The sequence below is a fragment of the Ylistrum balloti genome, unplaced genomic scaffold (genome assembly GCF_031769215.1).
Source record: "Ylistrum balloti isolate Yb309-2 unplaced genomic scaffold, AGI_CSIRO_Ybal_v1 Utg370260, whole genome shotgun sequence".
Classification (NCBI taxonomy): domain Eukaryota; kingdom Metazoa; phylum Mollusca; class Bivalvia; order Pectinida; family Pectinidae; genus Ylistrum; species Ylistrum balloti.
The window spans coordinates 31,620-54,896 of NW_026782205.1; the positions used below are offsets into that span (position 1 = coordinate 31,620).

The window sequence follows — 23,277 nt, forward strand, 5'->3', positions numbered from 1 at the left end:
AAATTTTGGTCTGAAGTATTCTTCTATACAAGAATATTGTCCAACATTGGTCTGAAGCAATATTTATGAACAGTGATTCTGACGTCTCTTTCACCACATGGTCGATGTCATATCATATTTGTATCCCCTATCATAAAAGCACCAGGATACTTTTTCCTCCATCATATAAGTATTGCCCCTATAGTATTTGTATCCCCCCTTGTGATCAATACTATGACTTTGTCTGTTTTACAAATTTGTTGTTTATACTTTGGATGTTGGTCATTCAGTTGGCCACAGATACCAGGGGTACCTGTCCCAGGGGTACCTGTCCCAGGTGTCCACAAAACTGATAACACCTGTAGGCAATACAGGTGGGGCAGGTCTTATCTAATTGTCTTTTATAGCTATTATTGCAGGCAATTACTGCTTATTTACCTGTAGGTAATTACGTACCTGTACAGGAATAAGATATTATTTTTAAAATGAAATATTACAATAATATACACTTAATAGATGTGCTTGCAGGGGCAGAGGATGGGAGTTGGGACAGATCTAGCATATCAATGAATCTTGCTGTTTGGCAGCTCGTCAGGAGATTGATATATAGAACAAACAGAAAACTATTATCCTGTGATTCTAGGAGAAAGTTTATTGCATATAGGAATATACATACCTTGTTTTCCCGATTATACGATGAAGTTTTTTTCCTTGGCGGGTCGGGCATGCAGCTTATATACCAGTGCGGCTTATATGTGGATGAAACAAATTGACAGAATGGGGGAAAAAATGAAGCCTACCAGGACACCAGTACCACAAGTACTTGTGTACTCAATTTCAAAGCACTTAAAAATAACAAACCACACAATAGCCTTATAAAAACTAAAAAGTTGGCAACTTCTCTATTGAATTATCAAGGTCACTGACAACATCCTCAAAGGAATCTCTGTTCTTTCTCAAAAATTGAAATCTTCTTGCTTCAAGCCTATCTGTATATGCATAAATTGCTCATAATTTTATAACCAAACATGGACTGGGCTATATTCAAAACGGCCATTCAGTCTTCCTGTACGGAAGTTGTCATACAGAAGGCAGATAATTAGTATGAGATGGTAACAAGTTTTTGAACGAGTACCTGTACACGTGTCTGTGACTGAAATTGATCTTGTAGAATTGTCGTTTGCAATTGTATGATTTTAAGATTGAAATAAGCATAATATTATCATAGATTTTATTAATCATACCTTTTAATATGAATCACAATAATGTCTGTGGTTGTTTTGGAAGGTTACACTAGCCTGTTGCATCCTGGGATCGATAGGTCATCAGGTTATAGGTCAAATTCTAGAATGACCGCCATGCTTGTTTACGATAAGAATGGCTTTCTGTACCTTACTTGAAATAATATGGGACTATAAGAATTTTGTCACTATTCAAGGACTAATATTAAACAGAACCAACACTGATGAAGGTGTCGTTAAGTTAACCGTATGTAATGTCAGGCCCTATATCTGTATGTAGACAATCTTTGAAGATTCCCAAGCCAAGCAAATTCGATAATTTTTGAAACACACCAATAAAATAAAGGATTATTTGTGTATAATTCATTTGAAAACTTATATTAAATGTTTCACTGATGATCTTGATAAATTGCTGTCTGTTGACTGTTATATCAACAAATTTTGGTCAACATAACGGTTACCACTTTGTAAGAAAGGGGGTGGCTTATAATCTTGGTGCGGCTTATAACCTGTAAAATGCAGTACATTTCTGAATAGCAATGATGAAGGTATAAAATACAGTATATTAGATATGGTAAATAGGGAATACTTATCTTAGGGGATCAGAAATATTAGAGGGGATACATTTATGATGGCTATCAGAATAGTATCTACAGGGGACATTCATCTGATACATAATAGGGGGGATACATATACATTTATGATGGCCATCAGAATAGTATATTGCGGACAATTATCAAAAATATCAGGGGGATACATTGATAATTGTCATCAGAATAGTATATAAGGAACAATTATCTAAAATATTAGGGGGAAACATGTATGATGGCCATCAGAATACTGTCTAGAGAGTAATTTTCTGAAATGTTAGGGGGAGGGGGGCATAAAATAATCCTATAGTGTGTGTTCTTTTACTTTAAAATGTTCTCCATTTTTCTTGGAAGTCAAACTCGGTAATACCCATACTTTTTGCCACACATGTACTTCCAATTACACTTGATGTAAAAATCCAAAGACCAGTTAATTCCCGTCTGATAGATAACTACTCAGAAGTAAACTGGTCATGATCCATCTACAGGCGGTTTACTGATAACAATTATAAAAGTCTTGGCTCAACATTAATTCATAATAATCAGTCTTTGGCTCAAGATACAAAACAAAAATAAAAATAAACTTAGTCATTCCATATCATAATTTTCACTTATTGTGTCGCATGTAGCAAAAATCATCAGGTTTTATAGAATGTGAACAAAAACGAGACCCCAAGGGCCTGTATCTCTCACCTGGATATTAAAGCCCAGCAATGTTATACATGTCTATAGAGTTTATATGATTATCAGCTTGGTATCTCAACTATGTCAAAAATATGACCCAGAAATAATTACCCTTGTGACATGGCAAACATGCTATAGACAACATAATTTCGTCAAAAGCGGAACACAAGCAGTGCATATTTAAAGATACAGAGAGTTAAAATATGTATTCAACGGAAGCGGTAACTTCCTGTGTTCGTCGGAACCACACCCTCATGATGGTGACCTTCCTCCTGTCAATAAATATGCTGGCCACAACAGTAACAAGGAATAAAAAGAGTGGTAAGCTATCTTCTATATCTATATTTTTGATTTATTTTTCATTTAAAACTTTATTTTATGGTGATTTATGAATAGATTCTTAAAGACTATCTCTTCAAAAGTTGACATTTTCTGTGTTACAACGATATGGATTTGCAATGGGTTACAAACTAATTGGTTGGATTTAATTGGTCCACTTGCAAGACATTAATCACCATTGATTATCCTAATCTATTTTATATATACACATGTTAAGTATGCATATTTTATAATAACTTTGGTTCACTTTTATTTTCTAGTACCGGTATTTTGATATTTCAGATGTGAATGTGAGCCTGAGGAAATTTCACCCTGTGATCATGAGGAGGATGGAGACTGAATCAGCAACGTATTGAAGTGATCAAGACTACCTGAACTCTCAGAAGATGAAGATCCATATGTAGATTCTAATACTTCAGAGTGGACTTTCCACTATGATAAGAGTCTGTCTACCACAGGAATAGCTGCGCAGAAGTTAAATGGATCTGATTTAACACTGTTGCAATGGCTAGCTCTCAATTTTCATCTTTTTTGTAGCCATCTGTCTATGAGCAACAACCCTTCAGTGACACCTAAATAATTCATGCAACTTTCCAAATCATTGGTTATTGCAATTGATGATGGGAAATGGTAGATATGATATAATGACAAATCGCCATGGAAATAAAACGGAGTGCGGCACTCCCCAACTGTCATGTTTCATCATTATTTCTTAGGGACGAGCTACATTACAAGCTATATTTGCAGGTCTCAATGATTTCAAATTGTCCTAGTACTATCAAGGATCCTACTGCCAAAGTAAATATTTGCTATGTTAACTAAATATTGAAGTTAAATACCAATATATGAGTCATGAAGCACTGATAAAAATGTGCAAAAAATATACATGTACAATATATTGAAATTGTAAATAATTTTATACTGTTCTCAGTTTTTTTAAACTGGTATTACAAGAGATAGTTAAATTGTACCCATAATGATTACACAATTAATGATCATTTTGATAATGAAATAATTAGCCTCATTGCCATTATATTTAAGTTTGTTCCTAACACCAAAATGAAGAAGAAAATCAATGGTCAACAATATATTTTTTTTTTAATTTGCAGTAATTGTACAATTGCAAACAATTAGTGGCCACTGTATGGATAAACTGACTAACAAAACGATGGAGATTAGATAAACGGTATGAATAGTTGTATTAATGGAGTCATTGTCATTAAGTTTTAGTTGTCGTATGAAACAAAAATAATAGCCTTCTCTGAGCAGTTTATCAAAATTAATCTGCTTAACAAGAAACAATTACTGTTAAAAAAATTCATGCCCATTAAGTCAGTAACTAAATGGTTTAGATTTGATAGTCTTCAAAAAATTTATTTGATTTTCATGGGTTTATATGTACACCATTAAAATATCTTTTACAAAGATTAATTACACAAATTAATGTTTTATTAACAATATATTAATGGGAAATTTAATGATAGTGTGTGTAAGTGTTTTATTTGCCATTTTCAGAAGGAATTCTAGTTATCTGCATCTGTCATGACAGTTCAATAGTTTATTTTTTATTTTTCAAGAATTCCTTATGTTTGAAAATATGCCATGATCCTGAAATAAAAGTTTGATGTCCATTAGTCTTTATTCTTTTTATTATGTCAGTCATCAATGTTTAAAACAGTGATGTATTACAGTGACTACCTAGTGTATCTTCCTCTTTTGATGACACTGACTTTGCCATATTTTACACAGCACTGACTTATTGGGTAGTTGTCCTCTGATATATTCACATTGTCCTCGGTGCCACAATGGACACACTGATTTATATCCAGCAGAAAAAAATACGGTAGTTCAATTGGCTTTCACAAGACAGATTCTGTCTGAGAAACACTGACTTCAGGGTATTGTCTTGTTCAGTTTCTATATGCACAAAAAGAACAGAGCCACATGTATACAACAAATCAGATAAAATTTCTTACCATTCCTGTCTTTTCCTTCCTCTGACATGTTTACTGCAAATCACATGAGGATTTTCACATTCTGATCAGTGTATTACCATTTCAACATTATTTGCCATTTGAGCAGTCAGAGCAAAGTGCATACCATGCCAAGAACCTGATAGAAGTTTGAAATACTTTTCCCTTCATTTAAAAAAATCAATTTCAGACAACTGAACCAGGCAAGCAATACAGACCCTGTGGGCCTCTTGCTTGAGTTTGGCCTGCCATTTTTACATTTTTTCTAGTGTGACTGAGAAATCATTATGAACTGACAATAAACTATTTTGCATTAGAACATTTCTTTCTGTGTTATTCTTAGTTTATTTTTGTCATATTCAGAGGTTTTGTTTCAGAAAAAAATATGGGGAGACCATGTGTTGGTCAATTTAATCATACATTTTTTAAAAGGAAGGACACCTGTAAAACCAGAGCTTAAATTGAAAGTAGAATTTTCACCAATTTTTATAGAAGTTTTAAAGCAGTGAATTCTTCTGTTGATTTATTAGGACATATAAAATTATTGTAGGTATTGCAACAAAAAATTGATTTGAAAGTAAAAACAGCTCTTAATAGCTGCTGGTTGTGTTATTTATGCATGTATTTACAAATCAACTGTTAGGTACATGTATTTCCCTGTAAAATCTGCCATGAAAGTTTTGTATATGATATGGTAATTAAGTTATATAAAGGCTTCAACTTCTCTATAGCAGGACACCATTTTAAACTGGACTGCATATATTACCTTGTCAAATTTTTTATTTTAAACATGTTTTTAAGTTTATTTTCATTTAAACAGGAAGATATGATATCCGGCGATCTTAATCAGTTAGTGTAAACATTTGCCGGTTTTCAATTTTGTGAAGTCTTGATTATAGGGTAATTAAAACAATTGTAAATATTACCAAACTAATGAGTAGAACTTGTAGATTGTATCCCTGGCAAAAAACCTAAAGAATCTTCAAACTGATTAAAAATAGGGTTCTTTTTCAAAGATGATTGAGGAAAATTATCATATTATGTTATAGGTATAGTCCATGAAAACCTTAGGATCACATCTGATGGTGAGAGTGAGGAGATCTCTGGAACTTCAAGTGAGCGAGAAGACATGGTATCCCCTGTCAAACTCCGACATCGGCAAAGACGATACAACCAGGTAAATTACAACAGCATTAGCCTCTGCCTCCTATGTTGTAGTTGAGTGTGTTTGTATAATGACTATTGTGCTGATAAGTGTGGTTTTGACTTCTGCTATTAGACTCTTTACTGCAGCATTTCTGAAGCATCTAAACATAAATGTGTAAACATTAAGAAATATTGTTATCCACTTGCATTGAGTTTGGATAGATATGGGATTTGGCCTGCAGTTATGTTATGCTTTCTTGTCAATGGTTTAAAAGCTTTGTCTTGTTACAAAACTTCAGAAAACTTTAATAATGGTTTAACTATGGGAATTTCTAAATCAATATTGCTTTTCGTAACTCACACTTTCATATTTTGAGTTATTTCCCTTAGCTTATCTCATTCAAATTTTATTTTCAGTGCTCTCACAATTCTTCTTACTGAAACTTTATGCAAATGTTTACTGTTGTCATAATTCAGAGGAGTTCTGTGTTTTGTAACCTGAACTCCCTTATGTCTAAAGTTATCTCCCCTGCTTTATTTCATTCATATTATTGTGTCAGTGCTTTCACAAGCTTGTTTCTCTGCTGAATTTCATGAATCTTCATACAAGTGTTTTCTATGGCAATATCTAGTAAAAGTTTGTATTTTGTAACTTCTGCTCTTTCATTTATAGAGTTATTGCCCTTATTAAGTTTATGTCCCTTTAATTATTTTGACATCATGCTCGAAAGTTGATTTCTAAACAGAATTTCATGAAACTTCATACAAGAATTTCTGTGGCTATATCGTTGACATGTTAGTATTTCTGAACCTGAGTTCTCTTATTTACCCATTGTTTATTTCATTTCTTTTTTTTTGCCGTTACAACTTTTATTTCTGAATGGAATTTTATGAAACTTCAAACAAGGGTTTACTGTGACAAGATATTGAACAAGTTTTGAAATACAGTTATTCAAAAGAGGTATAAAAACAGCAGTAAGATTATCAAATTTTAGTGACAGTTTATATACACTACAGATTACCCTCTTACATATGTTCTCCACATTGGCAGATGGAGGGCCTTAGCATGGAGTAAATAAAAAGATTAACCCACCCCACGCTCCAAAATGGTGACTCTCCACCATGACTACACAGTCTAGCCGCTAACATGGAGACCATATACTTTTCCCAAGCTCCACTGGCACATTTTTCTCCCCACTGTAACCCCACCTTCAATGGACTGTGACTGTTTCTTATCTACTCTACAACGTCAGTAAATTGGAGCAAAAAGCAATAGATCTTCTGGAAAAAAAAAATCAATGAAAATTACATTCTGAAATACGTAACAACATGAAAAATAATCCCCTTTTACTGCTTTGATGTCTGTGGTGACGTAACCTTTTACATACTTAGATGTCTGTGGTGACAGAAGTTCTTTAATAATAATCAACAGTATTTTTAGAATTTATATTGTATACAAGTGCAGTTGCTGTATGCAGCGTTAATGATCCAATCAGATTGTATATTCAGTTGCCTCATGACATCAAAATATGTTTATTTTTATTTCAGTGCAGTTTCTCAGTCTTGATTAACAAAAAGCAGACAGATTAACAAAAGGCAGACAGGTTAATTTAAAAAGCCTTTACTCCAAAACAATTATTTTTATGTGTGCACTTGTCAGATGTCTGTGATTTTATTTAATCGTTCATTATTAACAACATTATCTACAGGTATATGAAAGTTTACCGTCATCACCTTGTATCTCATGAAACAAATTATGTTGTATTTCTGATGGGCCAGGCTGAATATATTTGTTGGATCCATGATTTGCTTATATACAACTAAAACAAGGAAAAATAGTTTTACTTTTTTATTTGAAGGAACCGTAAAAATACAGCTAATACCAACATACATATTAGATATACTTTGGTGTATCAGGGCCTGCTCTCTCAAACTATCAGCTTTACACACTAATTAAATGTAAACTTCTCTGAAAAACAGACTCCAGAGTAGAATGAGAATGACCTAGTAACAAACAAAATTTTAAAAGATTAAAGTTAAATGACCGCTAGGCAAAATCTGGAGTGATTTAAGATTATCCAAGTAGATGACTTAAACTTGACTACTGAGTGATTCTGGAGAAGTTTAAAGTCACGAGCATTTAAAAGATAAAATTGCCTCTCTTACTCTGAAGCAATTCAAGAAGGACAAGTCTAAATATAGCTTCTTGACTCGTAAGCTATTTTAAGAGTCGCAATACATAACTCTTGAATGTTATAAGAGAGGTCAAGTTAGAGAAAAAATTACTGAAGAAACAATCAGGAAAATAGGAGACAAGCATGTTCATTCTATATTTACTGAAATAATGTGCTAACAAAAGTATTGAGAGTAAAATTGTTAACCCATCGAAGGAAGATAGAACTACTGAAGCACATAAATAGAGGATAAGATACTAAAACCCACTATAAAACCCACTATAAAACCCATAAACACTATAAAACCCATGATAAAGCCCACTATAAAACCCACTATAAAACCCACTATAAAACCCACTATAAACCCACTATAAAACCCACTATAAAGTCCACTATAAAGCCCACTATAAAACCCACTATAAAACCCACTATAAAGCCCACTATAAAACCCACTATAAAACCCACTATAAAGCCCACTATAAAACCCACTATAAAGCCCACTATAAAGCCCACTATAAAGCCCACTATAAAACCCACTATAAAACCCACTATGAAGCCCACTATGAAACCCACTATGAAACCCACTATAAAGCCCACTATAAAACCCACTATAAAACCCACTATAAAGAAGTGAGTACCCAATAAAGACAGCAGAAAACATAAAGAAACATAAAACAGTACAAAAAATCAATGGATACAAAAAGATCAATGTAATACAGAATGATGAATATCAATGTAATACAGAATGATGAATATCAATGGAATACAAAATGATGAATATCAATGGAATACAGAATGATGAATACAAAAAGATCAATGGAATACAAAATGATGAATATCAATGGAATACAAAATGATGAATATCAATGTAATACAGAATGATGAATATCAATGGAATACAGAATGATGAATATCAATGGAATACAGAATGATGAATATCAATGGAATACAAAATGATGAATATCAATGGAATACAGAATGATGAATATCAATGGAATACAGAATGATGAATATCAATGGAATATAGAATGATGAATATCAATGGAATACAGAATGATGAATATCAATGGAATACAGAATGATGAATACAAAAAGATCAATGATATACAAAATGATGAATATCAATGGAATACAAAATGATGAATACAGAATACAAAATGCTGAAAAAAAACTGAAAGATCAATGGATGTGAAAACCATGCAAGTATACAAACACCCACCAGTAATAATGACTAAAGAGGCTGACAATGATGCTTATCCCTCTAGGGGATAATGGTGGTTGGTTCAAAACTTCTCTACCTTATTTGCATATACTCGGAAGTAACAAGGATGCAGGCATTGCAGCATGTAAACAAAATAGTGCTAATTATACAATTTTTATAACTTCAATTACATAGGCATATAATATGAGAACAGGCTGTGTAATGTGAGAACAGTTTGTGTAATGAGAAAAAAGGTCTGTATTGTGGGAACAGTTTGTTTAATGTGAGAACAGTTTGTGTAATGAGAAGAACAGTTTGTGTAATGTGAGAACAGTTTGTGTAATATGAGAACAGTTTGTGTAATGTGAGAACAGTTATGTGAGAACAGTTTGTGTAATATGAGAACAGTTTTTGTAATGTGAGAACAGTTTGTGTAATGTGAGAACAGTTTGTGTAATGAGGAAACAAGTCTGTGTAATATGAGAACAGTTTGTGTAATGTGAGAACAGTTTGTATAATGAGAAAAAAGGTCTGTATCGTGGGAACAGTTTGTTCAGTGTGAGAACAGTTTGTGTAATATGAAAAAAGTTTGTGTAATAAGAAAAATGTCTGTGTAATATGAGAACAGTTCGTGTAATGTGAGAACAGTTTGTGTAATTTGAGAACAGTTTGTGTAATGAGAAGAACAGTTTGTGTAATATGAGAACAGTTTGTGTAAAGTGAGAACAGGTCTGTGTAATGTGAGAACAGTTTGTGTAATGTGAGAACAGGTCTGTGTAATGTGAGAACAGTTTGTGTAATGTGAGAACAGGTCTGTGTAATGTGAGAACAAATTGTTTACTGAGAGAACAAATTTGTGTTGTATGAGAACTGTTTGTGAAATAAGAAAGCAGGATTTGTGTCGTCTGAGAACAGTTTGTGAAATGAGGAAACAGGTTTGTGATGTGAGAACAGTTTGTTTAATGTAGTAACATTTATATATGGTGTAAGAACAGTTTGTTTAATGTAGTAACATTTATATATGGTGTAAGAACAGTTTATGGTATGAGAGAACACTTCTGTGGTATGTGAGAACATTTTATGTAATGAGAGAATAGGTCTGTGTTTTGTCGGAACAGTCAGTATGGTTTGGCATTATATTCTGTGTGAGAGTTATGACCAAGTATACAGGATTGAAAATCAATGAGTGTAAAGATAACTGACCATATTGTTTTATCTCTAAAGAAATTGGCTGGGCAGTCCATCGTCTAGGGTCTCCATCTGTGTTAAGAGCTGACCGAGTGAGGGAGAGATTAAAGGTCATTAGGGGTCAGTTTGGACTGATCTAGTGTAACTTAAATTCAGATTAATGTTTTTTGTGTTAGGTAAGGTTTATGGAAACTTTGGGGGAGTTTTAGTTTGGATGTTAGAGCCCAGATATGTTTGTGGGATCTCCTGTTGTTCATTATCGGTTTGAAATTGTGTAGGAATATACAAGTGAAACCCACATAACTGACAATACTTATTTATTGTTATGTTGTGACTCGGAAAAACTTGTCCTTGACTTGAATCCGTCAACAATGTTTGATGTGAGAAAAGTTCCATATGCTTTATGGTCAGATATTATATCCTATTTTCTGTACATCCGTTCTCTGTTTTGATTACAGGGTACAGAAGTGTGAATATTAGAATTAAACTGCCATCAGATTTTTGTCATAGGCTACAGTTTGAGTATGAACCTATGTTTTTAACAAATCATTATTTGATTGGTTGGTTCATGTTATGATCTGTGGTGGTTCATATAAGTCTGTAACATGAAATCTGAAAGTGATTTAATGCTATGAATATATGTGTATAATGCGTGTTATACAGTACTGTTAATCGTGTTGACTTTTTTCATTGAATTTGATGGTTGAAATAAAAGCCAGTGAAAATCTCCCACTTTTACCACCAGTTTGAGTAAATCACAATAAAACAGCATTCCTATTGTAAGCTTGTGTGTCTTCATACAGACACGAGTTAGTAATGATATCTGACATTAGATATCACAGTCCAGTGTGTTGACAATACTCTCAGTAGGAACGACAGATTGATTATTATAACTGATACACCAGTTTGTACAGCAAAACCCAAACATATATAGAACGTAAAAGACACCAGTGCAGACATCATACACAGACGACCTTTAGTTGTTTTTACATCATTGTAACCATGCCAACTTGTTGCCAGCATTGTTTAAAAGTTTGAAATGCCTGAAAGTGCTAATGATGAAGAGAAGCCTTGCTGTAGCTTTGGTATATACACAGTAGTCAAGCCTGACAGGGATACAACACATCCTTCTTTCATGTTTATTATTGGGATCAAATTGTGTGTGGGTAATTGCTCAGGCATGTATTTATAACACTGGCTTGTTAAGTTAAGGCAGACAATTGTACAATTGTGATGCAGTTACAAAACTTCACTTTATAGGCCAGGTCTGGCCACTGTCTAGTGCTCCACTACTGTGCTAGACTGGACACCATGTACCAAGTTATATAAGATGTGCACTAGTATTGACTATAGCCTGCAAAACTCAGAATGGAGCGCTCTGATTCTGAATTGGATATAGACTCTGATGAAGGAGAAACGTTACTGCAGCTACAGAAGGTAACAAGGTCTCATGCCTGTTGGTATCTCATGTCAGATGATTCATTTTCACTTTTCATATGTAATCTGTATGTATACCTGGTTCACAATTAAGATATCTGTCTGTCCATCAGATCTTTCTTTCTTCTTTTATTGACAGTGACTTGAAACGGCAAATATGGATGTCACTTATGGACAGTGACTTGATGTATCAATATTGATGTCACTTATGGACAGTGACTTGATGTATCAATATGGATGTCACTTATGGACAGTGATTTGAAGGACCTGTCTTGATGTCACTTATGGACAGTGACTTGATGTATCAATATTGATGTCACTTATGGACAGTGACTTGATGTATCAATATGGATGTCACTTATGGACAGTGATTTGAAGGACCTGTCTTGTTGTCACTTATGGCCAGTGACTTGAAGGACCTGTCTTGATGTCACTTATGGCCAGTGACTTGAAGGACCTGTCTTGATGTCACTTATGGACAGTGACTTGATGTATCAATATTGATGTCACTTATGGACAGTGACTTGATGTACCAATATTGATGTCACTTATGGACAGTGATTTGAAGGAACTGTCTTGATGTCACTTATGGACAGTGACTTGAAGGACCTGTCTTGATGTCACTTCTGGACAGTGACTTGAAGGACCTGTCTTGATGTCACTTATGGACAGTGACTTGATGTATCAATATGGATGTCACTTATGGACAGTGACTTGATGTATCAATATGGATGTCACTTATGGACAGTGACTTGATGTATCAATATGGATGTCACTTATGGACAGTGACTTGATGTATCAATATGGATGTCACTTATGGACAGTGACTTGATGTATCAATATGGATGTCACTTATGGACAGTGACTTGATGTATCAATATTGATGTCATTTATGGACAGTGACTGAAAGAAACAGTATGGTTTATTCTTGGTTGACGTTTTGGTAGTAACTTTTAATAATTTTAGATTATGAAAGAAAATGACCTATATTTATGTACTATAAGTCATTACTACAACACATGTGACATCATCAACAGTAAAAGGACATGTGAGTACTTAGTGAATTTTGATCAGAATCGCTACATGTATTAAAGATTCATTTAGACAGACCACAACTTCATATAACAATGTTGTTCAGAAATATTTATAAAATGTTGATGACAAAATTTCATAGAGTGATTTTTTTTTCACTTTCCATGTTTGTGACACAGCTGTTTAGTGCCAGTATCACATTACATACCTTATATGTCACCTGATCATCAACATATCATCTGCTCACGCGCTCTCTACACTGATACCATCACACCTGGTCATAGAATTCTTCAGTGTACCAGTATTTATTTATTGCCATTTGGTAAAGTTATTTTTAAAGGCTGATTCAATTATTACTTCAAACGTTATTTTAAGAACAGGTATGGCATGATCGTAGACTGTTAAACACATTTAGATGTGTGTCCATATAACAGCAAATGTTGTTGGATTACAACTTCTCCTTTCAGGCCATTTAGCAATTTGTATGAAGATATCATCAGGACAGCTCTTTACCCATATAGTACCATATATATCCTGAATTAAGCCCAGGAGTCTAAGTCAGATAGATGGTATACATTGTATACAGTTTTTTTCAATAAGCACAACATTAGAAGCACTGTTTTTTGGTAATGCTGCAGAATAGAAATAGATATGGGCTCATTACCTGAGGGAGACATGCTTATCACTGAATATGTATATATAACACCGTTAAAGTTTAGTATTACATCCAATAAATAACTTAGTTTATAAAGCTAATTATCTTGTAAGATTAAAGGTCAAATTGATTATTGGTCGTTATCTAAAGGCACAGTAAGGTCCATAGATGATATTACATTGGCCCTAAATTTGATTGTGGTAGAACTTATCAGTCAGCCTTTTTAATGATATTTATTAGCATATCAATTAAACAACACCTTCAGGTATTGGATACACAAATATTCACAGGAAGTCCCACATTAACACATCCTATATGCGTTATGTATTTTAAAGGAAGTTACAGTGGCATCCTCAGAATCATTTGTATTTACAGGAAAACACAATAAACACTCTCTGTTTGTTCTATACTTTACAGGAAGTTGAAGTAGCACCATCTGTATCACAGTAAACATCCTCTGTTTGTTCTATACTTTACAGGAAGTTGAAGTAGCACCATCTGTATCACAGTAAACATTCTCTGTTTGTTCTATACTTTACAGGAAGTTGAAGTAGCACCATCTGTATCACAGTAAACATCCTCTGTTTGTTCTACATTTTACAGGAAGTTGAAGTAGGACCATCTGTATCACAGTAAACATCCTCTGTTTGTTCTACATTTTACAGGAAGTTGGAGTAGAACCATCTGTATCACAATAAACACTCTCTGTTTGTTCTACATTTTACAGGAAGTTGGAGTAGCACCATCTGTATCACAGTAAACATCCTCTGTTTGTTCCATATTTTACAGAAAGTTGAAGTTGCACCATCTGTATCACAGTAAACATCCTCTGTTTGTTCTACATTTTACAGGAAGTTGCAGTAGCACCATCTGTATCGCAGTAAACATCCTCTGTTTGTTCCATATTTTACAGGAAGTTGAAGTAGCACCATCTGTATCACATGTTTGTCAGTCTTGGCCGAAGGGTGTTATAATTTTGTGTTTACTGAAGCATGGCAAGTGATGACAAACTCAGTGATATAAAATTCAGTTATATTTATAAGGTCAGCAATTGGTTTAATATGTTAAATACAACTAAAACAAGACACTCATGCTGTCTCATACATCATGCACATTATTCCAACTTAATGGCTACAAGGCCTGACTCCTATCAAGGATATAGATGATAGACAAGTAAAATTGATCCTACATGACTGAATACTTATATGTCCTATGTTTGGGTTTTTTTTCAGAATGTCACACATTAACACTGCCTCTATGTGTTATGTATTTTACAAAATTGCAGTAGATACTCTCTGTTTGTTCTGTATTTTACAGGAAGTCACTGTTACACCCTCTGTATGTTCTGTATTTTACAGGAAGTCACAGTTATACCCTCTGTATGTTCTGTATTTTACAGGAAGTCACTGTTACACCCTCTGTATGTTCTGTATTTTACAGGAAGTCACAGTTACACCCTCTGTTTGTTCTGTATTTTACAGGAAGTCACAGTTATACCCTCTGTATGTTCTGTATTTTACAGGAAGTCACTGTTACACCCTCTGTATGTTCTGTATTTTACAGGAAGTCACAGTTACACCCTCTGTTTGTTCTGTATTTTACAGGAAGTCACAGTTACACCCTCTGTATGTTCTCTGTTTTAGAGGAAGTCACAGTTATACCGTCTGTATGTTCTCTGTTTTACAGGAAGTCACTGTTATACCCTCTGTATGTTCTCTGTTTTACAGGAAGTCACAGTTATACCATCTGTATGTTCTCTGTTTTACAGGAAGTCACAGTTATACCCTCTGTATGTTCTCTGTTTTACAGGAAGTCACAGTTATACCCTCTGTATGTTCTCTGTTTTACAGGAAGTCACAGTTACACCCTCTGTATGTTCTCTGTTTTACAGGAAGTCACTGTTACACCCTCTGTATGTTCACTGTTTTACAGGAAGTCACAGTTATATCCTCTGTATGTTCTCTTTTTAACAGGAAGTCACTGTTACACCCTCTGTATGTTCTCTGTTTTACAGGAAGTCACAGTTATACCATCTGTATGTTCTCTGTTTTACAAGAAGTCACAGTTATACCATCTGTATGTTCTCTGTTTTACAGGAAGTCACAGTTATATCCTCTGTATGTTCTCTGTTTAACAGGAAGTCACTGTTACACCCTCTGTATGTTCTCTGTTTTACAGGAAGTCACAGTTATACCCTCTGTATGTTCTCTGTTTTACAGAAAGTCACAGTTATACCATCTGTATGTTCTCTGTTTTACAGGAAGTCACAGTTATATCCTCTGTATGTTCTCTGTTTAACAGGAAGTCACTGTTACACCCTCTGTATGTTCTCTGTTTTACAGGAAGTCACTGTTACACCCTCTGTATGTTCTCTGTTTTACAGGAAGTCACAGTTATACCCTCTGTATGTTCTCTGTTTAACAGGAAGTCACTGTTACACCCTCTGTATGTTCTCTGTTTTACAGGAAGTCACTGTTACACCCTCTGTATGTTCTCTGTTTTACAGGAAGTCACAGTTATATCCTCTGTATGTTCTCTGTTTTACAGAAAGTCATAGTTATATCCTCTGTATGTTCTCTGTTTTACAGAAAGTCACTGTTACACCCTCTGTATGTTCTCTGTTTTACAGGAAGTCACAGTTACACCCTCTGTATGTTCTCTGTTTTACAGAAAGTCACTGTTACACCCTCTGTATGTTCTCTGTTTTACAGGAAGTCACTGTTATATCCTCTGTATGTTCTCTGTTTTACAGAAAGTCACAGTTATATCCTCTGTATGTTCTGTATTTTACAGGAAGTCACAGTTATACCCTCTGTATGTTCTCTGTTTTACAGGAAGTCACTGTTACACCCTCTGTATGTTCTCTGTTTTACAGGAAGTCACAGTTATATCCTCTGTATGTTCTCTGTTTTACAGAAAGTCACTGTTACACCCTCTGTATGTTCTCTGTTTTACAGGAAGTCACAGTTATATCCTCTGTATGTTCTCTGTTTTACAGGAAGTCACAGTTATATCCTCTGTATGTTCTCTGTTTTACAGAAAGTCACTGTTACACCCTCTGTATGTTCTCTGTTTTACAGGAAGTCACAGTTATATCCTCTGTATGTTCTCTGTTTTACAGGAAGTCACAGTTATATCCTCTGTATGTTCTCTGTTTTACAGGAAGTCACAGTTATATCCTCTGTATGTTCTCTGTTTTACAGAAAGTCACTGTTACACCCTCTGTATGTTCTCTGTTTTACAGGAAGTCACAGTTATATCCTCTGTATGTTCTCTGTTTTACAGGAAGTCACAGTTATATCCTCTGTATGTTCTCTGTTTTACAGGAAGTCACAGTTATATCCTCTGTATGTTCTCTGTTTTACAGAAAGTCACTGTTACACCCTCTGTATGTTCTCTGTTTTACAGGAAGTCACAGTTATATCCTCTGTATGTTCTCTGTTTTACAGGAAGTCACAGTTATATCCTCTGTATGTTCTCTGTTTTACAGGAAGTCACTGTTACACCCTCTGTATGTTCTCTGTTTTACAGGAAGTCACAGTTATATCCTCTGTATGTTCTCTGTTTTACAGAAAGTCACAGTTATACCCTGTGTATGTTCTGTCTTTTTCAGGACATCACAGTTACAACCTCTGTATTTTTTGTATTTTACCGGGAGTTAAAGTTACAACCTCTGTACATTTTGTGTTTTGCAGAAAGTCACATTTACAACCTCTGTATGTTCTGTGTTTTACAGGAAGTTACTAAAAGGCTGTCATTACCTGCTGACATGCGTCTACCTGGACATTTCTTGGCCAGGCAAAGTCTCAGCCCAGAAGGACAACTTAGCAGGCGTTCTCGGCGTAAATCCCTTGTAAGTTGAGTGGATTTTTATACCTTCACTTAGGTTTAGGGGGATATATAATAGTCACTTTGTCTGTGTAAGCATGCAAGTGTGTGTGTGTCTGTGATAACTTTGTGTACAGGGCATCTCATGAACTCCTAAATGGATATGGTTACTATTCACACCATAGTGTCATATCAGCAAGGTCTACACCTGATTAGATTTTGGTGATTATTGGTCAAGGTTAAAAGTAAAAAGTCTCCCTTCTCCATTTTGCAAATAAAGAGGTTGTGTACAAGGTTGGGGGTATATCTCTGAACTCTGATAACTTTGTTTTTAGTCTTCCTTGGCCCAAAGGGTCCAGTGAGCTCAAGGGATACCACATCATCAGTGTATCTGTTGTCTGTCAGCTCTTTTCCTGTAAATTGCTGGTAGTCATGAACAACTTTGGTCTGAAGCATCCATGGGAGTATGGGAAACAATTTTGTATAAACAGTGGGTCTTGGCCCCGTGGGGCAGAAGGGGCAGTGCCCAATGGGAAAATGTATCAATTCTTGTTCTTCAAAAATTGCAGGATATTGTCAGAATTGGTCTGAAGCATGGTTGAGTAAAGGGAAATCAGTTTTGCATAAACAGTGATACTCAGCCTCCTGAGGCAAGGAGGTCAGGGCCAAATTGGGAAAATCTATCAATTTTTTTTAAATCTCTCTTTTTCTTCAGGAGTTACAGGATAAACTGTAAAAACTCATGTACTGTGCACTTTTTTGAGAAAATAAATGTCCAAAGTTGAGGATGCGTGCATTACATAACTATAGGATTTTTAAGTTCATTTGCATGGTAAAATCAAAGATTCTGTAAGGCTGCTATCATTGATTGTCAGGAAGATCTGGTACTCAAAACTGACACAAAAAGGTGTCTTATTTTTTAACAACAATATTAAATAAGATAATTATTGTATATATTAAGGAAAACTATCAATATCATGCAAAATCTGGACAAAGTGTTACAAAATGTGATAGTAGCTAGTAAGACAGAAAACTAACAATCGGCAAAGACAGTGCCCTGTTTGGAACATTGAAAAATATGTTGATTATGATATAATTATCTTTCGAAACACTTACATGTTCAACTGTTCAGAAATTGACAGGTTTAATTTTATTTTCCTTCATGTGGGATATCGCAACAAAGTAGAAGCCATGAGCACATGTCCATTTTCATGTGTATTAGCAGAATTTAGCATTAACTTATTAGTATACAGAGTGTGGATTGAGACTTAGCATCGCACATTGGTCATGTTGATGTTTACACAGCATATCTATAGTCTAATAATAATGGGGCCTCAATTTATGTCAGCTGGCGCTTGCACGATATGATGGCAAGACATGAAGGAAAAGATGACTTACAGAGATCATCATCACCTGTTTTGGTCATGAATAGGTAGATAATGACTTGTATCTGTGATTTCAATACTGAACACTGTTTATTAGGGCTAGTGTGAAGACAAGTGTTGTGTTTGTGAGATGAATAAGGGTTAATTGGATAGGTAAGTGAATGATACAGTGTTATGTGTCTTATGTCAAAGAAAACAAACAAGGAGATGCACAAATATATAGCAGTTTTCTTTTCTTCAATTGTATAGTACTTTTAAGTAAACAAAAGTCAGTAAATGAGATGAAAGCAAATTTTGAAGAGAATACTTTCTAGTTTGGATTTTAAATCTGTGATCTGACATGCTAGCTAATTTCTTGACTTCCAGAGATTGATTTGGACTGAATATTTCGTGTGTCCATATTTTGTGATTAGAAGCATTTTTCACTAATTTTACCCCAAAAAAGGTACCATCTCACATTATGTAGGTGTGTACATACGCAGGTTTTTAAAGTAGACAGAATTTGGTCTGAAGTATGCTTGGGTGGGGGAAAATCAACTGTGTATAAACATTATCAGCCCGCTCCAGCAGGAGAGTTGGAGCCCAGTAGGGAGATTAGGACAAATTCCTTAAAATCATTCTTCTTATGTTGGAATGCTTCCATTCTGTCCCAATTTGGTCTGGAACATGCTAGGGTAAAGGGTTTCAGCCTTGGGAAGAGGAGGGGCAAGAGCCCAATAGTTGAAATAGAGCAAGTTTTTTAAGATCCTTCTTAAATCCTTGTTGGAATGATCAATTTTGTTGAGATTTGATGTGAAGCATTCTTGGTGAAGAGATATGGTTTTGTACAGTGGATCATGCCTCCTTTGAGAGGAGGGGCAGGGCTTTATAAATGCAAGTGTTTTAAATACTTTTCCTTAAGTTTCAATTAATCAATGTTAGCATTAACTCAGATGAGCAATATAGGCCTTATGGAACTATTGGTGTTTTGTTTTCTTTGAAAAATATTCAGATAGTGATCTTGAAATGATTTCCTGAAACAAGTAAATATTTTACTTTGGTATTTGTGTATTTTACATGTTCTATATACACTGTCCTGAATATTTGAATGCATCATCAAACAGCTGTTCTTTTCCATGATAAAAACATGACAATTATTTACACATATTTCTGTTTGTTTTTTGTTTCAGTCTGAAATAGGTTTTGGAAAAATAGAATCTTACACCAAATTAGATAAACTTGGAGAGGTATGTATAAAAAATACATTGCTTTACTTTGATTATACAAGATATGATCTGTGCGATAAAGAAAATCTACAAAAATGCACAGTGCAGTTATTTGGAGTGCATGGTATTCATTGGGGCTGTTTTCATAGGTTGAAACTTTGTGATATTTGAGCTATATTTCAGTTTGGAGATTCCTGTTTTGGAATGTCCAGTTCCAGAATAAAGCAAAGAATAAAGAAATCCATCCTTTGTTGGAAGTTTATATTTACACAATCTATTTATCAGTCGATGTTTAGAATATTTGTAGAAAATATTGTTTCTGCTTACTAGGGTACCTATGCCACAGTGTTCAAAGGCAGAAGTCTGCTGACTGATAACCTGGTTGCTCTAAAGGAAATCCGTCTGGAACATGAGGAAGGGGCCCCTTGTACTGCTATACGTGAAGGTAAGTTATCTCCCTTTGTTCCTGTTGTGCTGTTAATGTTACATACTTACAAAGACATTTCTTAAGTTAAAATGTCACCCATCTCATTTATTGCTTTCTTATGGATGACCTAAAAGAATCTCCTTAAATTTTAGTAAAAAAATTCTGTTAGATTTTTATATATTTTTCATGTTTGATGTTCCCTTTGTTTCAGTGTCGCTACTCAGGGAGCTTAAACACAGTAATATTGTGACCCTACATGACATCATCCACACAGAAAAGTCTCTTACTCTAGTCTTTGAATATCTGGTATGTATACCGATGCAACGTCTTTTTATGCCTATAATGACTTAAGCATACATAAAGTATTTAAACTATTCATTTGATCTTTAACAACACTATCATAAGAGTTCATGTTTAGGTCTTTTTCTCCATCATTAATGCTATGAACCAACTATCTACTACTTAAAAAAAAGGTCCCTGGTTGAAATTGGGGAAAAAATCATCGACATATCAGCTGAATATTACTATATTTCATTCAAATCACATTGAGGTCCTCAGACATAGCTGCCAAATTGTATATATACTGAAGAGGATTATGCAATATGTCTGCCAAAAATCAAACCCTTAAATATGGGGCTCTCAACTTTGTAACATTGAAGTTAAAATTGTTCTGAACAGATATGAGGATAGGCTTATACTTTCCGGACCTGGGCTTATTGTAAGTTAACTGCTGTTCTAATATTCATTTTGGTCTTTCAGGAAAAAGATCTCAAACAATACATGGACGACTGTGGAAACATTATGAGCATGACAAATGTTAAGGTTTGTACAATGTATGTGCGTATTTGTGTTTTATAGGCTGTCCTTTGACGAGGTTTGTATAGTGTATGTGCGTATTTGTGTTCTGTAGGCTGTCCTTTGATGAGTTGTGTACAGTGTCTGTGGGTATTTGTGTTTTATAGGCTGTCCTTTGATGAGGTTTGTACAGTGTATGTGGGTATTTGTGTTTTATAGGCTGTCCTTTGATGAGGTTTGTACAGTGTATGTGGGTATTTGTGTTTTATAGGCTGTCCTTTGATGAGGTGTGTACAGTGTATGTGGGTATTTGTGTTTTATAGGCTGTCCTTTGATGAGTTGTGTACAGTGTATGTGGGTATTTGTGTTTTATAGGCTGTCCTTTGATGAGGTGTGTACAGTGTATGTGGGTATTTGTGTTCTGTAGGCTGTCCTTTGATGAGGTGTGTACAGTGTATGTGGGTATTTGTGTTCTGTAGGCTGTCCTTTGATGAGGTGTGTACAGTGTATGTGGGTATTTGTGTTTTATAGGCTGTCCTTTGATGAGGTTTGTATAGTGTATGTGGGTATTTGTGTTTTATAGGCTGTCCTTTGATGAGGTGTGTACAGTGTATGTGGGTATTTGTGTTCTGTAGGCTGTCCTTTGATGAGGTGTGTACAGTGTATGTGGGTATTTGTGTTCTGTAGGCTGTCCTTTGATGAGGTGTGTACAGTGTATGTGGGTATTTGTGTTCTGTAGGCTGTCCTTTGATGAGGTTTGTACAGTGTATGTGGGTATTTGTGTTCTGTAGGCTGTCCTTTGATGAGGTGTGTACAGTGTATGTGGGTATTTGTGTTTTATAGGCTGTCCTTTGATGAGGTGTGTACAGTGTTTGTGGGTATTTGTGTTTTATAGGCTGTCCTTTGATGAGGTGTGTACAGTGTATGTGGGTATTTGTGTTTTATAGGCTGTCCTTTGATGAGGTGTGTACAGTGTATGTGGGTATTTGTGTTCTGTAGGCTGTCCTTTGATGAGGTGTGTACAGTGTATGTGGGTATTTGTGTTTTATAGGCTGTCCTTTGATGAGGTTTGTATAGTGTATGTGGGTATTTGTGTTCTGTAGGCTGTCCTTTGATGAGGTGTGTACAGTGTATGTGGGTATTTGTGTTTTATAGGCTGTCCTTTGATGAGGTGTGTACAGTGTATGTGGGTATTTGTGTTTTATAGGCTGTCCTTTGATGAGGTGTGTACAGTGTATGTGGGTATTTGTGTTCTGTAGGCTGTCCTTTGATGAGGTGTGTACAGTGTATGTGGGTATTTGTGTTCTGTAGGCTGTCCTTTGATGAGGTTTGTACAGTGTATGTGGGTATTTGTGTTCTGTAGGCTGTCCTTTGATGAGGTGTGTACAGTGTATGTGGGTATTTGTGTTTTATAGGCTGTCCTTTGATGAGGTGTGTACAGTGTTTGTGGGTATTTGTGTTTTATAGGCTGTCCTTTGATGAGGTTTGTATAGTGTATGTGGGTATTTGTGTTTTATAGGCTGTCCTTTGACGAGGTTTGTATAGTGTATGTGGGTATTTGTGTTCTGTAGGCTGTCCTTTGATGAGGTGTGTACAGTGTATGTGGGTATTTGTGTTTTATAGGCTGTCCTTTGATGAGGTTTGTATAGTGTATGTGGGTATTTGTGTTTTATAGGCTGTCCTTTGATGAGGTGTGTACAGTGTATGTGGGTATTTGTGTTCTGTAGGCTGTCCTTTGATGAGGTGTGTACAGTGTATGTGGGTATTTGTGTTCTGTAGGCTGTCCTTTGATGAGGTGTGTACAGTGTATGTGGGTATTTGTGTTTTATAGGCTGTCCTTTGATGAGGTGTGTACAGTGTATGTGGGTATTTGTGTTCTGTAGGCTGTTCTTTGATGAGGTTTGTATAGTGTATGTGGGTATTTGTGTTTTATAGGCTGTCCTTTGATGAGGTGTGTACAGTGTATGTGGGTATTTGTGTTCTGTAGGCTGTCCTTTG

At 35.1% G+C, this 23,277-nt stretch overlaps 1 protein-coding gene across 1 annotated transcript in view; it reads left to right on the plus strand.

The window, feature by feature from the left end:
• LOC132552600 (cyclin-dependent kinase 16-like) overlaps positions 1 to 23,277 on the plus strand; it is a 62,849-nt gene that overhangs the window by 23,702 nt on the left and 15,870 nt on the right. The window contains exons 3-8 of the mRNA XM_060216787.1: positions 5,856 to 5,983; positions 17,376 to 17,492; positions 20,022 to 20,078; positions 20,388 to 20,502; positions 20,696 to 20,790; positions 21,244 to 21,306. Of these exons, the coding sequence (XP_060072770.1) occupies positions 5,856 to 5,983; positions 17,376 to 17,492; positions 20,022 to 20,078; positions 20,388 to 20,502; positions 20,696 to 20,790; positions 21,244 to 21,306 (575 nt within the window). The remainder of the gene's footprint in view (positions 1 to 5,855; positions 5,984 to 17,375; positions 17,493 to 20,021; positions 20,079 to 20,387; positions 20,503 to 20,695; positions 20,791 to 21,243; positions 21,307 to 23,277) is intronic.